This window comes from Eumetopias jubatus, unplaced genomic scaffold (assembly GCF_037043125.1).
Source record: "Eumetopias jubatus isolate StellerSeaLion01/CBP00866 unplaced genomic scaffold, mEumJub1_p1.0 scaffold_3, whole genome shotgun sequence".
NCBI classification, from domain to species: Eukaryota; Metazoa; Chordata; class Mammalia; order Carnivora; family Otariidae; genus Eumetopias; species Eumetopias jubatus.
The window spans coordinates 78,184,722-78,201,796 of record NW_028274809.1 but is presented as its reverse complement, the minus strand read 5'-3'; the positions used below and the strand labels follow the sequence as shown (position 1 = coordinate 78,201,796).

General features: G+C 36.9%; 1 protein-coding gene across 1 annotated transcript in view; it reads right to left on the bottom strand.

Moving 5' to 3' along the window:
- Positions 1-6,922: 6,922 nt before the first annotated feature.
- The window catches only part of CACNB4 (calcium voltage-gated channel auxiliary subunit beta 4), a 236,835-nt gene continuing 226,682 nt past the window's right edge, over positions 6,923-17,075 (bottom strand). Inside the window, exons 13-14 of the mRNA XM_088021703.1 lie at positions 10,556-10,741; positions 6,923-8,338 (exon numbers count right to left, since the gene is read on the bottom strand). Coding sequence (XP_087877829.1) covers positions 8,078-8,338; positions 10,556-10,741 — 447 coding nt within the window. The 3' untranslated portion in view covers positions 6,923-8,077. The remainder of the gene's footprint in view (positions 8,339-10,555; positions 10,742-17,075) is intronic.

Below are 17,075 nucleotides of genomic sequence, written 5' to 3'. Positions count from 1 at the left end.
AATCTAGCATAGCAGCCTCCTTGAGTTGAAGATGTAGATCAGTGTTCGAAGAGATCAAAGTAACTAGAATTTGTGAAGCAGAGCAGCTGAAAGGAGGGAGCTATACGGAGAAAAGCTCCAGAAACCCACTTAGGTTGAGCCATTGAGTCTTTGCGTATCAACCTGTACCTGTAGAGAAACCCCACTGGGCTGGCCAATAACAATTTCTAAGAAAACGACAAATACCAGAGAGCTGTGAAACATCATAATTCCTAGAGCTCACTAAGGACCAGGAATCCTCTGGAGATCCCTTCAGTCAGAGTGAAGAGTACTCACTACATATATGGGACATTCAGTAGATAGCCCAGATTCCTTAGAAGAGGAGCTATATTAGCCTAAGAAAAAAGTCCTACTCTAGACCAGTCCTAAAGGAGCTTCAAAAAAATCTTGACAGCTCAAACTCATCTATGACTGCCTGTCAAAACCCGTCCAGCATTCTTTAGAGGAATACAAGATCAAGTCATCTACAATGGAAAGTTTACAATATCTCGAATCCAATAACAAAATTACTGGACATGCAAAGAAGAGAGATCACAAGAGAATGTGACCTGTAACCACAAGGAAAATTGCTCTACAAAAACAGATTGAAGTACAGGCAAGTTAAGTGATTGCTCCAAACTCATAGCTGGTTACTGCTGGCTCTAGGCTTTGAAGACAGGCAAGAGTTATAGCCTACAGTCTAACCACTATAGTAATCTGCATGTTGTATGACAGGACAACAGGATGTTTCTCCACAACCCATCCTAGTAGAAGAGATGTGTTGATGACCAGAGAGGTGGCTTCAGGCATATGGCCAGGTTGATGGAGTCATTGCATTGAGCTGCAATTCTTCTGTTTGGGAGTTTCAGATTGTTCGCTGAAATGCCTTAAAAGATAGGACAGTCCTATATAATATTCTTCCAATAACTGAAGTATCATACATTCAGTCAACATTTACTGTATTCCTGGCATTGTTTTGTATGCCAGCTTAAAAGCATTTGATACATGTATTTTTAGATAAAAGTACTTTGCAGAGAAAAGTTACAATGATCTTTGGTTTCCTCATTTGTAGTTGGGTCTAATAATCTATGCCTTGTCTATGTTCCAGGATGGTCAAATGGATTAAATGAGATAATGTTTATGAAATAACTTGGCTGCAGTAAATCACTGTGTAATGTTAATGCAATGATAATAATCAACATAGTACACATTTCTTTTGAACTTCTTGTGCACTGCAATGAGAGAAAAGTCAAATGCCAATCAAGTCATAGCATGGTCACCTGACGCTGAGCACGTGAAATATCAAGTCATAAGTTATATGCCATCCATGGAATGCTTATGGGTACAGGATACCTTTGGAAACTTCTGATAACTCCTACATTAATCATTTAGGGATTTCTAGTTTATCTAGCTTCTTTTTCTATATTGTATTCGATCCTATTTGCACATATATTTTAATATATTCTATTTTGGGTGTGTGTATTTAACTTACACACTCTTCCAAATATAATACTCTTTTGTAATAACTCATAGCACCTAGCAGAGTATTCAGGAAATCGTCATTTAATTGAATGTGTCATGAGAGTAAATGTTTAGACATTTTTTTCCTGCAAGAGGTATAGGAACATACCTCTAGAATAATATAAAGAGAGGTATAACGCTGGTTTCAGTGTTTTCTCATTTATTATATAAAAGAAAAAATTAATGCAGTTGGTTTGTACACATTTAAATTCCATAAAACAAATCCATAGAAATTAGGATACTCTATGCATGCACTCTGCATTTTCTTTGTTAAATGTTTTTGTTCACAAAAATAACAACACATTTTTTTTCTTTAAAGCCACTAAAGCAGAGGGAGAACAAAACATGCAGCACTGTATACATTTGCATAGTATATTTTACCCAGCATGCCTTGTAGAATGCTACACATTTACCTATATAAGAAAAATAAAAGGGGGTAAATTATTAAAATAAATAACTAAAATTTAAAGAAAGAAAAAAATTATTTGACAAAGTCAATATTTTTTGTCCACTTTGTACCTGGAGATATAGCAATAGCTTGGGATATCAACAGCCTCAGAATAATTGGTAAAATCTTTTTACATCAACTTGCCTTATTTATTTTTAGTTTTAATAAAATTATGTTTTTCCCTCCCGCCACCCCTTCAAAAAAACAGAAACAAAACAGCTAATGGCTTTAACTTATGTTTCAAAATAGTATTCAATAAAAAACAAATTAAAGAATCCCTAAATACTTTACTTTTTTGTTGTTGTTGGGACATCTTTATTTATCATTCTGACTGTAGGCTGTGAAAAATATAAAACATTTCAAACATGTCCAAAATTTAGAGGGCCCCTATAAGCTCATTTGCCATTGCTTTTAGTAGTTGTTACTGAAGGAGCAGAAATAAGAACAGTAAATATAGTATGAGTCTTATCACAAAATAACATTTAATAAATTTTATGCAAGGGAATAAAATAAAATAAATTACATCCACAGATTGCAAGGCTATGAAGTAAATTGCTGGAAAAGTATCAAGCAGCAAGTTAAAAAGATGGTAGATGAAATAAATCTGATAAAACTTAGAATTAAATCTATATACTTTCAAAAAATACGACTGCCAAATTTAACAGTGGATTTCGTTATAAGTTTGTGCTATAACAAATGTGCTTCTTTCTCCTCAATCTATTTTCATATTATTGGCAAAATATATATCTTTTATAATTTTGTACTATACAATATATGTTTTGCTACATTATTTATTTTTCTACTGCTAATGCAGATAAGAAGTAACAACATAGATTTATTTTGGCAATAAAATGTTTTCATTTTAATAACGTCCCAGAAAATATTGTAAGGCATATGAAAAATAGTATGCAACAATATAGCATTAATGATCCTGCATCTTCGATACATCCCTTATGCATACAGAATTCACACTGACTTCAGTTAAAAGTGTGTGAAAAATGGCATGCAAGTAGGGCAAGAGTGGCCCCTACATAAATATAGCCATTTGTTGAGAAATTTGAGTGTTCAAAACATAACCAGGAACACTTACAAAATATTGAAAAGCTAGAGGCCAGTCACTTTGGGTTCTTATGTAGTTCTTTTAACTTCTTATAATTTTCCAAGAGGATGCATCAGTATACTCCCCAGACCACTCTAAATTCATTAGTAACATTTTCTACCATCTCTCTGCAAACATTTTACATACTTCAAAAGAAACAAAGGAAAATTTCATATGTATCTATGACTCTCCAACCCTCTTGCTATTCACTCTTACTTGTAAATTTCTCATGGTAAGTGGGAGTTACAGCCCTTGTTCCAATTTATCTGATGAGATAAATTTTCTAGTCTTCTCATACCGCCCCTCAATTATAGGAAGCATTTGGGATTAAACTATCCACAAGTAGATAAAAATAGTTGCTATAAGAGGGGGTATTTCATTTGAGAAAGTTCATTTTAATAAAAGAAGAAATCTTTAAAAAGTAATTTTTGAATGTTGTAGCTCTTTGCCCATATAAACCAGTTTAACTATTTTGACTAACTTGGCTGTTTAAGTCAACAACAAAAAAGTTATCCTTGTTGTCTGCTGACAACTATTGTACTGACTAGTTTGATCATAATTATGTAAAAGAGGTGGCCTGTTCTCTGCCCTATAGACACAGTTTGAGTAAGTAACTTAATAACAGAGTATTAACAATATTTAAAGATATGAGGAAGGAATAAAACAAATTTTATTACACAATTTGCTATAATGTTTTCATTCATATAGTCATTCAAAGATGAGTTTTATATAATTAAAAAGAAAACAACATGCAACATTGTCATGAAACACAAAGGCAGAAATAGAAAAGAAATAAGGGGTACAGTCCCATTTATTTAAAACATTTATATGAAGTTTGCTCCAATGACATGGGAGTCCAAGATAATGCATACCCTTACGTAGGAAATGGCTAACTGTCCACAGGAGACATTAAGGATCAACAAAATTTGAATTTCCAAACCAGCTGCACTTAAATATCAAGTTTTTGGATCTACTCTTTAGGCTTAGAGCTAGATATTTTAACAAACTGCACACAAAGGCAATCCCCTTGCAGTTTGTTTTGTTCCCTATGATGACAGATTTCTTAAATTAACCTTGTGTCCCAATAAACTGTGAACCAATTCAAAGAAAACTCCACTAAGATGGAAGAAAAGAAGGGTGACAAGAGTATTTTGGAAACAGTTTAAAATTTAAAGGGAAAGTATATCTTAAGAATTTATGCATTTAGTTTTGCAGCTAGGTTAGCAGTAAGAGTAATAAATCTGATCACTACTTATTGAAAAGTGTTTTTCTCTTTAAAGACAGATTGTCTTCTCTAGAGAAGAGGTAGTATAAATATTAATATATAGGGCAATTTCTACAGTGGCATTATATCATTTTTATTTTTTAGCAAATACCAAAATAAAATTGTATAACTAAAAAAATACACTAGCATGCAAATTAAGGTTGCCTAGAAACATTCTTGACTGACATCCTGGGTCTCCACAACATTTTATGATATGTTCATTCAAGGGTTTAAATTTGCAAACTATCTTTGGGCATAATTTCCTTCTCTCCCTACCTTTCACTGCCCTAGCTTCCTATTATGAATTTTAAGGCCCCCACACAAAAGACAAGTTCAAGTATGCAGGTATGAAAAGTGGTTAACATTCCAAAAATACATTTTGCAAACAACAATAATTAAAGTAATTAACAAATTATTCAAAGGGAACAAATAATTTTCTTAGAATTTGTTTTATATTTAAAAAATTCATTTCATTAAGGACTAAGTGCAATGACATATCGTCACATAATTAAGACTTTCTTATTAGGAAAGACTATCAGTCTAAACTGTTAATTTCAATTTGCTTTCCAATAGAACTGTATAAAGATAAGAGAGAATCATCAGTCATTTATAAACATTTCCAAGTGTTGCTTTAAATATTGGAGTAAACAAGATAACATTGTTGATTATAATACTGGAGTCACATTATAGCCTTGAGTATTAACATCAGGATTGACAAATTGCATTCTCTTTTTTCCCAGAACTACATTTTCATATTGTCACATGAGTCTACAGTGTTACATGTTCGCAGACTGAAATTACAGAATATGTAACTTACATATTCTGATATTACATATACTGAAGTTACAGAATATGTGATTTATACAAGGTAAAACAGCCTCAAAACATTGTAAGACTTTTTCTCCTGCTTATCATTTGCTATTTTGAAATAAAATAAGTTAAAAACAAAGTATTTGTGGAATATGTATTTTTTAAAGTTGCTTGATATGCTTGGCAAAAATAAAACTTTCGTTTAGTATATATCTGTATTTTAGTATCATTTACACAGTAAACTCTAACACTTAAAAAAAGGAAACTGTATATCTCTTATTTATTTGGAGAAGATAAACTTATTACAAAAGGAATGGAAAAGAATATGCCAAATCAAAGTAAAATTTCAAATATGTCCATCAAGAAAATATACATTATACCCTTTCCAAGATTGTTAGCTTTTGAATAAGAATGCAAAGCAAAACAGGTAGACACTTGATGGTAAACGACAGATTGGTTTTGTGCACAGATATTGAACAGACCTCTCTCTTCATCAGCATGACATGGAAGACTTAGAAACAAGGCTTCAAGAAGCTTTTAAAAACAAGTGATTTTTAAAAATTGAAAGAATATGGTAATCTTGCTGACTAGGAAATATAAGTAAATGCTGTTGCAGCTACCTGCCATAAAATGTAAATATCTTAAATAAGTAGTTAAATGACCAGATTGCTAATGCTACTACAGAAAAAGCTGAACAGCTGTCTAGTCTAAATTTATCACCTTGATGCACTCTTTGCAATTAAATACTTTAATGCGCACAAACAAGAAACCAGTAAAGCATATAGAAAAATGTTTTGGCTAATGTTTTCTTTTTCATGCAAATATGTGCTGTACATGTAATAAATATATTTTCGTTTGCTGGAAAATGCTCTTCTGTGCTCTAACAAAGTATTCAATAATGGCAGGTTAAATGTTTATTAAAGTGTCTAATGGATAGAGCTCTTTTACAAGTCTTAACTGAAAGTTCTGTAAGCTTCACTAGATGACAAAAGAACCTCACAAGCCAATATCACATGTTAACTTTTAGAATTTACTGAGCCCATATTTTCAATTGTATCAAATATGTGAGATAACTTACATAATAATAGGCATCCTCATCATAGCTAAACAGATTCATAATGGAGTATGCACAGTGAACAGGAGGGGAGGGAATGTGGGAGGTCATGATAGGGTTCAAGATATGTATAACTAATCAAGAATATGGAATTTATTTTTATAGTCAGGAAAATTATTTAACGGGTGCATGCTTTGAGAGCGTAAATATTGAAAGGCGTGGGAGGAAAATAAGGTAATAGAAATAAATTATTATTGTTTTCCAAATATAGGCTTCATGACATGTACCAGTAGAAAGGGATTTTTATGCCTCATCCTACTGGGGCTTTAGAAAAATGCATGCATTGTGGACTTTTAGAAACAAGAGTCTTTTCTGAAAGATACTGGTGTATTGTATAAAAGGGTCAATTTCAATAATTCCTTGAATCATAGTGCATCTAAGGCTTCCTTGATAATATAAGACAGAAGGTCACCAATTCTGTAATTTTAGCCACTGGAAAAACTGTCAAGACTTAACAGGTGAAGAGGGGTGTTCATTAGAAATAAGGCAGCTCAATCTCCAAATTCTTTGTAATTCTCGACAATAAAAATGCTGTAATTTTAGTGAACAAATATACTCTGAATCTGTGAGTTTACTTTTTATTGCAAGCTTTTAAATTCAACATTTGTTTTCACATTTTTCATTTAATCATTTTGTATAAACGCAGCTTTCAATATCAAAATTGAATGTTTCCATGTAAAACAAAAATCCTTAGCATGACTATAAAGAATTTGGGGAAGGGCTAGAACATTTATATATTCAAAGACAAAGACTGAATGAAGCAATGGAAAGATATGCAATTGTGCTGGCAGGAAATACAGGCCCATGTTTGTGGGAAGTTGGAGAGATGAATTCCCACCTGGAGATGTTTAGCTTCGCACTCAGGAGGATCTGTGCCATCCTTCCTGTCTGACTTCAGACTCCTGGATGTATGTAGTTGTGCTCAGAGAGAGGAAAGGGGAAACAACACCCCGTTTTCCATTTCCTGTGATCAGCTATGATTGGGCTTCTCTATATTATTCTCTCTCACTGCTAAAGAAATTTTGAGGTTTTTTTTTTTTTGCCAACTTCAAACAAGCTAACAGTAGGGACTAAACAAAAAGCAAAACACTTTGAATACAACAGCTGTGCCAGGAAAGAAACAAAAATATTAAAATGTGAGGAGAGCGTATAATTTCTGCATTAATTTGAGGTGGGTGTTTTTGGCACTATCAATACATTTGGTAAGTTTGAAAAGTCATTCTGTCAACATTAACATATGTTAAAACGTATATACATTCCAACTTTAAGTGTAAATTTAAATTCCAGCAAATAAATACCATACCTGGTTTTGGCTTCTTTCGGTATTTTGATTTTCTTAATTTTAGGTTTTTGGTGTTTTTTTTTCAGATTTTTAAATTGACTGCAACATGCTCAAGTAGACTTTCTAGTCGATTCGCCCAAATTCCAACAGGAATTGGTTTATAAATTGGTTCCAACTGGAACTGGTCATTTGGAATTTCCAGCATGGGAAATTATTTTATATGTGCCTTGATAAATACCCTAAATTACAAATCGATGTGTCTAAATCTAATGAAGAAAACAAAAGGTACTGTTATGTAAATGCTGAGCTTAAAAATATCTATATGACTGGGCATCTAATAACCATCTAGACTTAAGGGCATAATGTACTTTTTTTTTTTGCCCCTTATTTAGCATCAAATGACAACAGCCCATAAGCACAGTAAATACTGTGCTGTACTTGCCAAGTTAAGATGATTGGTTTATCCTAGCAGTGCTATGGCAAACTGTCAACAGATGAATTTTTTGTTTGCTTCTGCAGACTCAAAGCCTATGTCGGGAGTCATGGCTATATCCCCCAGGCGATCCTCGGTTCCTATGGGGTTTGTATGTGTCCTGGTATGAGTCAGGGTAATCTTCTTCCACAAGAGGGTAATGATCTCGGCTATGCTGGGAACTGGAAGACAAGCGGTTCCTACTCTTCCGAGCCCTTTCATTGTGATAATTTTCATCAGAGGTCATTAGACTTCGTCTTTCAATTGGAGAGTTCTCCGTGGAGTGGTTGCTGTGCCTCATACGCTGACTCTAAAAATATCAGATAGTTCATTAGTTACATCATGTCAGTTTCATTCATCTAGAAGATGTAAATGCACATACAACAGTAGGGTCTGTACAATAAAATGCTAAATATCTGACTTAATAAAGCATTTTGATGCACAAATGGTCTACTCAAAAGATATGGTCTATTTTATTTGGGGCACAACATGCAAAGACATGAAAATGCTGATAGTTTGTGAATTTAATTACATGATGCTACACGATTATGCTTCCTATTAAAAATAGAAATTCGAAAGTTAACTGCTGAATGGAACTTAATGTATCTACGAAGACCTAATAACTCCACTTCTACTGCAAAAATGAGGATCATTTTACTATTGGGAAATAAGTTAAAGTTCAGAATAGCGTCTGCTATTTTATTTCTCTCTTGAACTGATAAAATCTTTCTTCCCCTGAAGTCACACACTTCACCTTTATCTAGCTGAATGTTCCTTATACCTTTTAAAAATATTTTCATGAAATTATGATTTGTGCTGCCCATAAAATGATGTGTTTGTTTCTTCATCATACATAAATGTTAAGGCTCTCAGCAATATTCTTTCCAATGGAGTATGCAATAATTCTAGAGCTGGCTAACTGATATTTACAATTCTTGCTTCCTCAACTGAAATGTCCTGCAAAAATTATCTTCAGATATAAACTAAATTCCTTTAATACCATTAATTGAAATTAATACCATCAAACACTTATTTGATGGCTCAGAAACTGTTATTCAACATTTTCCTTCAAATCATGGGAAAACATGTATCATAGCTATGTCTCTCTACTTAGGTAGGTCACCTCAGTTAAGAAACAGGATCCTGATGAAACCAAGGACCCATATACATTTCCTCTAAGGGACACTCACCTTCACACAGCAGGATGATCATTCAATGGCCACAGCCTGTGCCTTTAACTCCAGCCAGGAGTCTAACAATTAAATACCCAGGATAAAGGGCATCGTGTTAACTCAAGTGAAACTGGGAGAACCCCCCTAGGTGGATGTCTTAGAGGTGATGAGTCTATTCATAAACAAAGTGCATTTCACTTCTACCTACATTAGAGAAGCATATTGCTTCATGCATCCATTTCTCATCCCACCATGTACAATTTGGAGCCAATCCAAACTAGTCAGTGGAGATACTACACTTGGATTAGCACATAGGCAGTGAAATCAGGCAAGAGATGGTCCTGGTGCATACCAATATACTGTATATTACACAGGCACATTTCCCATGTTCATTTCCAGCCTCAAAGCTATTCGTTTATAGGGCAGGTTTTGTTTACAAAGATGAAATTTTGCAGCAAAGTAATACAGTTAGAATAGCATTTCAGAGAGTGCCCTTTCTCTCAGAGTTAACTCTACGTGATCTACAATTACAATTATCATTATAACCCATGAATATAAAACTAGTCATGATACAAGAGGGCTCAATTGACTATGTGTTCCTTAGCTAGCTGTGGGTTAGGCTACATTCCAGCAGGCTCTTGGTAAATGGTAAATAATAATTGATTTAGAAAGGCAAAATTCACTTTGTATCATAATGTCTCTGGCTCATTACACCTAGCCCTGAGTGAAGCACTAGAAGAGCAGAAGAGAAAAACTCTTTCTCCTGCACTTGTCCCCAGCCTCCCTAAAGGACACCTGCCATAGCCACTGACCAAGATGGACGCCCACACAAGAAAACTCAAGGATCTGTCAGCTTCCCAACACAGTGGCTCGACTCATGTCCACGTTCTGTACTGAGCAAGCTAGGGGACAGACCTGGCAGCCTGTGGGGCAGGATTAGTTAAGGGCAGTCAAAAGGTCCATCTGCCCCAAAACATCTTATTTAGCTTGCCATGGTGTCTTACACTGCCACCAATGTATAATCTTTAAGAAGTGACCTGGAGAGATAATGGACGGTTGCACTGAGTAGGGAGTAAGTGTCCTGGCAGAGTTTAGACACAGGAGGGATTAATTTGTCTAAGTAAAAGTCATTATACATTAACAGAGAGCAAAGTTCTATGGCAAGGGCCACTGTGGGTAACTTTGCCTAGGGTAGACCATGGTGAGGTAATATTTTGGATTTTTTTTTTTTTAAATATAATGCCCACCCATGTTTCCCTCTTCAGATTAAGGATAATCCAGTCTTCACCCCAATCAAGTTCCCTGTAGAATCTTCAATGTAAGGCTGTAAAAACATGGGTGGAAAGTGACAATACCTGTAATCCGGAAATTGCTGTGGGATATGGTGAGAGCGCAGTTGAGCCCAAATTCCTCCCGAGCAGAGGGGTCATGGGGGTGCTACTGGTTGTGTGGGTAGCACGCCAGTAGGCTTCAAGGTATTCTCCCAGATGTTCACATGCATCCTCCAGCTGATTTTCATCCAGTATAACATCAAACATTTCCTGCAGATGACAAGAAAAAAAATCCATTTTACTTATACTTCAGGTTTTAGGCAACGAAACCTAAAATTCCATTTAATGCAGATAACAGCATTTCTAATATCTAGTACCAAATATCACTTTTGAGGGGCTGGACTGGCAGTTTCTAAAATTAAAGTCAAGTGAGGTGCTGCACAGTTAACCAAGTGCAAATTTGGACATTGACACGAAAATGGGAGTGCTCATTCAATGCTTAGATCTTTCATTATTTAGAAGAAAAAGATGAGGTGAGTGTACAAGTATTATATGCAGAATATAGCAAAAACATTCATATTTATCCATAGATTCCTATGGAGCTCAATTACACTTACTTCAGAATACAAGAGAAGCAAGTTAATAGCATTGAAAGAGGAGTTCTAAAAATGTTTTGGGCAATGACCATGTCATTGGAACAAATATTTCATCTTCCAAAGTAACTATGTTGAAGGGAATAACATTTACTAAGATAATTTTCAGAATGCCTGTGAAAATATTACTGTCTCATGATAAAATAATATGGAAAGAAGATTTAGGATTAATACTAGAAAACCACATTAAGGTGATTTCTGCTACCAAAAGATCATTGGGTGAAACAGTTAAAACAGAACAAGGACCAGAAGTATTTAATCGTGGAAGGAAGGGGTGTCACACAACAAGTGTCTGGTATCCGCGTTTCTGTCAGTAAGGATTTTGTCCAACATCTGGCCTATAATCAGGAAGTGTTTTTCCACCCCAAAGGAGCAAAGTGGCACTTCAGTGTCACTGCAGTGTGGCTGGGAACACAGACAGGATGGACAGTCAGAAAACAGTGGCCCCTCGCAAAGAGAAAAGCCATCCCATAGCTAAGGGTAAGCCCACTCCCAGCTTCAAACAGCTGGATTCAAACCTTCCCTCTCGCACCATCACCGCCACTCCCTGCCTCCTTTTAAGCTCATTTTGCCAAAGTAAGAACCTTCCATTAATGAATCAAATACAGGGTTACTGCCATCAGCACTGCTAGTGCGGCTGGATCGTAGGTCAATGGCAACTGGACAGCTATGAGTTGGTGATAGGTTAGCTGACTCACTCTCCTCAGTGTGAGGCTTCCCTCAAGCAGAAGTCACCTTTTTCTTTTTCCCAACATTTACTATTTGAATGTTTTCATCACATTGATCTCTACTGAACATTTTGACTTTAATTTGCAAAGCAGTTTGAAAGTCAGTGCAAAATGTTTAATAGTGAGAAATGTTCAGCAACTAGGCATAGAATAAGGTGACTTCAGTCCAAACTGATTGGTATTTGAGAAGACTCAGCCAATTCATGTAGAAGCCTTTCCCGGGCACCTGGGTCAGTCGATTGAGCAACTGGCTCCTGATTTCAGCTCAGGTCATGATCTCAGAGTTGTGAGACTGAGCCCTGAGTCGGGCTCTGCGCTGGGCATGGAGCCTGCTTAAGATTCTTTTCTCTCCCTCTGCCCCTACCCCCTCACAAAAAAAAAAAAAAAAAGAAAGAAAGAAAGAAAGAAAGAAACCTTTCCTCTTATTAGCAGATTTCAGATTTTTTTGCATATTTTATTTATTCATAAAATATTTACTCAGTGCCTATTTTGTGCTAGGCATTGTAAGTATACTGTGGCAAAGAATACAGACATTGTCGCTATGCTCAAGAAACTCCCCTCTTGTAGTGGGAGAAACAAGTATTAAAACCCTTAATACTCCAAGTCACACTGGGACTTTAATTCAGAACAATTAAAGAGACTGAGCCAGTGAATGTTCAGAGCTGCAGCTTTAAGTTCGGAATTTAGAAGGAGCCCCAGAGACACAGGTGAAATTCGAACTTACGAGGGAGGGGAAATTATAAGTAAGTCAAAGAATTCTATCTGTAGTGAGCAGAGAGCAGATAAAGAGAAGACTCAAATGGAGAAAGAGACCATGTGGCCCATGAGCGAATGGGAAAAAAGCTGGCCCTACAGTATCGGTCAGCCTATATCCTTACAGTGGTTCCCCTGTGCCACGAAAGTAACTCAAGGGAGGGGCGCCTGGGGGGCTCAGTCATTAAGCAGCTGCCTTCGGCTCAGGTCATGGTCCCAGGGTCCTGGGATCAAGCCCCACATCGGGCTCCCTGCTCAACGGGGAGCTGCTTCTCCCTCTCCCACTCCCCCTGCTTGTGTTGCTTCTCTCGCTGTGTCTCCGTCAAATAAATAAATAAAATCTTTAAAAAAAAAAAAAAAAGTAACTCAAGGGAATTTCTACCTCTGGCCATCAAAAGCCCCCTGCCCCGTTAGTGTAAAACCGATCAACAGGTACAGATGTCGGATCTGAGAACTGTCCCTCGTGCTCTGATATAAACTTGCATTCTCTGACAGCACTGCAGCACTAACTTGAGTGGGACGAGAACAGTCCCCCCCCGCCCCCCGGAAAGAGTGTGCACAGACTCAGAAAGATGACCCAGGAAGAAGGATGACACTGGGCAGCCCAGGAACGAAGGCCCACTCTGTCAGCCACTGCACGCTAAAACTGAAACTGTTCACAAATTCTAAACTATACGTGATATGGAGTCTGTGGTTTATATAATTTCATTTATGTTAACTGTATACTTCACTTAGATAGGTCTCATTCTATAATGTGGGTTCTCAACAACGTGTAGTCTCAAAAACTCATCTTTTTGCTTTCATAAAGTCCCAAGTGAAAGAACCCTCCCAGGACCTCTGGACTGAGGGTCCGGACTATCACAGTCAGGACAACTAAGCCCAGAAAGGGAAAAACCAGGTAGGCAGCCCCCACTAAAGGGTATTATTTGAACAATGTTTATATCTACTTCACTGTTCCACATGTTACACAGTCATGCTGCAGATACAATTAAACATACACTTTATTACAAGTCATTTTAATAAAGTACTCCTCTTTGCCAATGGACAGAATTTGTACCTATCAGCACATGGCTATTTGCTCAAGCCTCAATCATTTCTAGGAAACGATGCTTTTGCACCTGCTAAAAAGATAGCTGTATGATGGAAGATGATTTGAAACTGCTTTTATGCTTTCAAAAGCACAGAGGAAAGCAAATTTCGGCTTCTGAATGAATACTGACATATGCGTCTTATTTTCAACTAAGAAGAATTTCACAGCCTGTGTATCTGCGACAATTTTTCTTTTCAACTGTTTAGGAAATAACACAGCTGATGAGACCAGAGTGTTAGAATGTGAGTATGAGGGCATACATTTTTAAAAGAAATTATACATGAAATTCAAAAAGAAGCAGCCCCATGAATTATGCAAATCAGCTTTGCCAATTTTTCAAAAATTTAAAGGTTCAAGTCTAATTAGTTCCTTACCGTGCAATATGTGAGACCTCCAGCATGGGGTATGGATTCAGACAGCTATCTAATCAGCGGTAGAGGTTGTGGGTAATGGGACGGTCCCAGGCAGTAGACAGGGACCCACTCAATGATAGCATGCCCTTGGTGAATGCCGAAGATAGGGGAACATGAAGCTGTTTGCCAAGCTCTGCCACAGCAAACACCTCTGACATACTGGGATGGGGTATTTTCTTTAGCTGAGGTGGGCAGAAATAGTGTGGCTGCTAAAGTAAATACATCATGAGCAGGGGAGTCAAAACCAACTCTTGGAAAACCAGGCACAGCAGGTGCCTTTTCTGGATAAGCTTGTTGGGCAAAATGAAATACTAAAGCGTTATAAATATAAGAACAGTGAAAACTGGGTCTCCAGCTCACCCAGTGGTTCAGAGAACTAGACGACAGGGACCAGGGAAAGCAAAGACTGATGCTGAATTCAATGGAAAGGAAGAAGATCTGCAATAGCTTTTAAAAGAAAAATTTAAGTACTTAACGATCTGTCTAGTTGTCCATTCACAGAGCAAAGTTTCCCAGAGAAGACACCCGAAACAAGGTTGATCCTGATCTGCCTGGGACTGAGTGTTTTTGGGTACTTCAGACTATCAGTGTCCAAATCTGGATTTGGGGCGGGGGAGTGGGACAGTCGGTCACCCTAGATTTTACAGAAGATAGAGCAATTTTCAGTTCCAACATTGAGAATTGGAGCAGGTTCTGTTTGTTTCTTTTACATTCCTTTGGGCGGGGAGATACTGAGACAGAGTGGATAGGTCTTTCTTTATGACTATGAAATCCATCCTTTCTAGCATAGAGGGGAGGGTCTCATGAAACCTAACATACAATTTGTAATATGTTTTATCTAGGATGTTGCTATTGAACATTTCCTAATAAAAAGTTTATAAAACTTAGAAATTAATTTTGCAATTTAATTTTAACTTTTTTTTTAAGTTGGTGCATTACAGAATACTAGCTAGGCATGAGAGTAAATACAGATAAACTCTCCCATGGGATGTGCATCACTTTATATTTATTTATTGTGCAGAGATAAAACCTCAGGTGGGGCATCTTTCCTATTTCTAAGAGGAAAAAAGAAATAATAGGGGTAAGTACACTTTTATTTCTTTGCTCCTAGAATATAGAGATCCTGAATCCACTACCATTTAAAAAAAAAAATGGCAGATACAACAGTAAAATAAAATGGCTGAATGACAAATATGTAATGCTAATTGTAAAATAACCAACCAATGTTTCTTTCATATTGCAAGTGCATTCTTGATATTATTAAAGCTTTTGAAGTCCCTAGTACTTGACTCACTGGTCAGCTAGTGATGGGAAACTGGATCTTAAATTAAAAGCATCTTGAAAGATTTAGGAAGTCTTACAGGGGATAAAAGAAAGCCTACCAATATTATGGGCTCTAGCAGTTCATCTCAGGCAGTTTCCAACTTTAATAAGCTGAACAGGAAAAGACAATCAGAATTCTTGCCACTAATTTCAGGGGCAAAACATAAAAGCAAAGAATATCAATGACTTTGATCCCTTGTAGTTCCTCTCTTAACAATCTGTGACATTCATCATGAACCCATGCACATTTCCTCACCACACCCCTCCGTCCTGTCCATTCCTATTCTTCAAAAATTACAACATCTCCCAGTGTTATTGTCTGTAGAAGAGACACCCAGTGTTTTTGTTAAGTTCAAATTAATCCAATGCTTTAAATCATAGCATGGGTGGGTGTGCTTAGTCGGTGGGGTATCCAAGTTGTGTGGCCAAAATCCCTGCAATAAGAGTAGTCTCCTTTGGATGGAGAGAAACTAGATCCCGTGCAGCCTTGTTTCATGAAGGAAACCTGTCGAATTGATTATTCTCTTTTTCAAAAACACTAATCTGAATTAAACTGTGGACGCCCAGGGAGGGGCTCTGTAATAATGAAAGCACCACTGGGGACAGTTACTTTCAATAGATGGGTGAATCCACACGATTCTAAATAATATACATAAAATGGCTGGAAAAGGGCAGTGGAAAATTACTACCATGATAGCAATATGGTCAAGGATACTGGGCACTACCATTCACTTCAGAGTTCTTGTGTTTACCAGAGTAAGTCTGAGTCTATTCGGCAATGGAAAATAAAGGGTGACAGAAGAGAACTAGGGTTACTGTAATGTTAGAGGTTTGCAAGGCTCTGTGAGGAGATGAGTTCCCCTCTTGCAGAGAAAGCGATCAATGTCATTTTACATGCTCAAAAAAATTACACAGCTCAAAGAGCCACAGAGTCATCTTATAGTAACACAAGCCAGCTTGTAACTAAGTAGGATTAAGGGATTATATTTCCTTTATATATTCAATTGTCTGCCTGTCTGCTTTTCTCACCATGTGTTATGAGGCTCTTATTATCACAGTACTGGGGCGATATGAACTTTGGTCTTCTTAAAATGTACATTTTTCAATTTCTCTGAAAAGGAAAAGGGTATTCATACCCGGTAGAAGCAAAATGAAATCTCACAACACAATGTAGAGACGGATATTCCAATTAAAAATTCAGGCTGGTCATATTTAAAAAAAAAAAATGGGTCCTAGTCTCATTGGCTCCTTTTCTGTCTGCATCCCACCCTTTTTTTTTTTTTCTGTGAATCCAGAGCAGGCAATGAAGCAAAGTCTTCCCTCTTCCAGGATACAACTGTCTGTGGCAGATTAAATATGGCCACAAATTCTTTGACACTCTGTCCCCTGAGATGGAGGGTTTATGTCCTCTCTCTTTGAATCCGGGCAGCTCCTGTGACTCCTTTGCTAGCAGAATGCTGTACCAGTTTCTAAGGCCATTATCTAAGCTTAAGAGATTGGACTTCTTGGCTCTTGGAGGCCTGGGAGCTGCCCTGTAAGAAGCCTGTATCCCTGTCGGAGAGATGCCATGGAAAGGCCCTGAGACCACGTGGAGAGAAAGAGGAGCTGGCTAAGCCCAGCCTTCTAGCCATCCCTGCTCAGGGA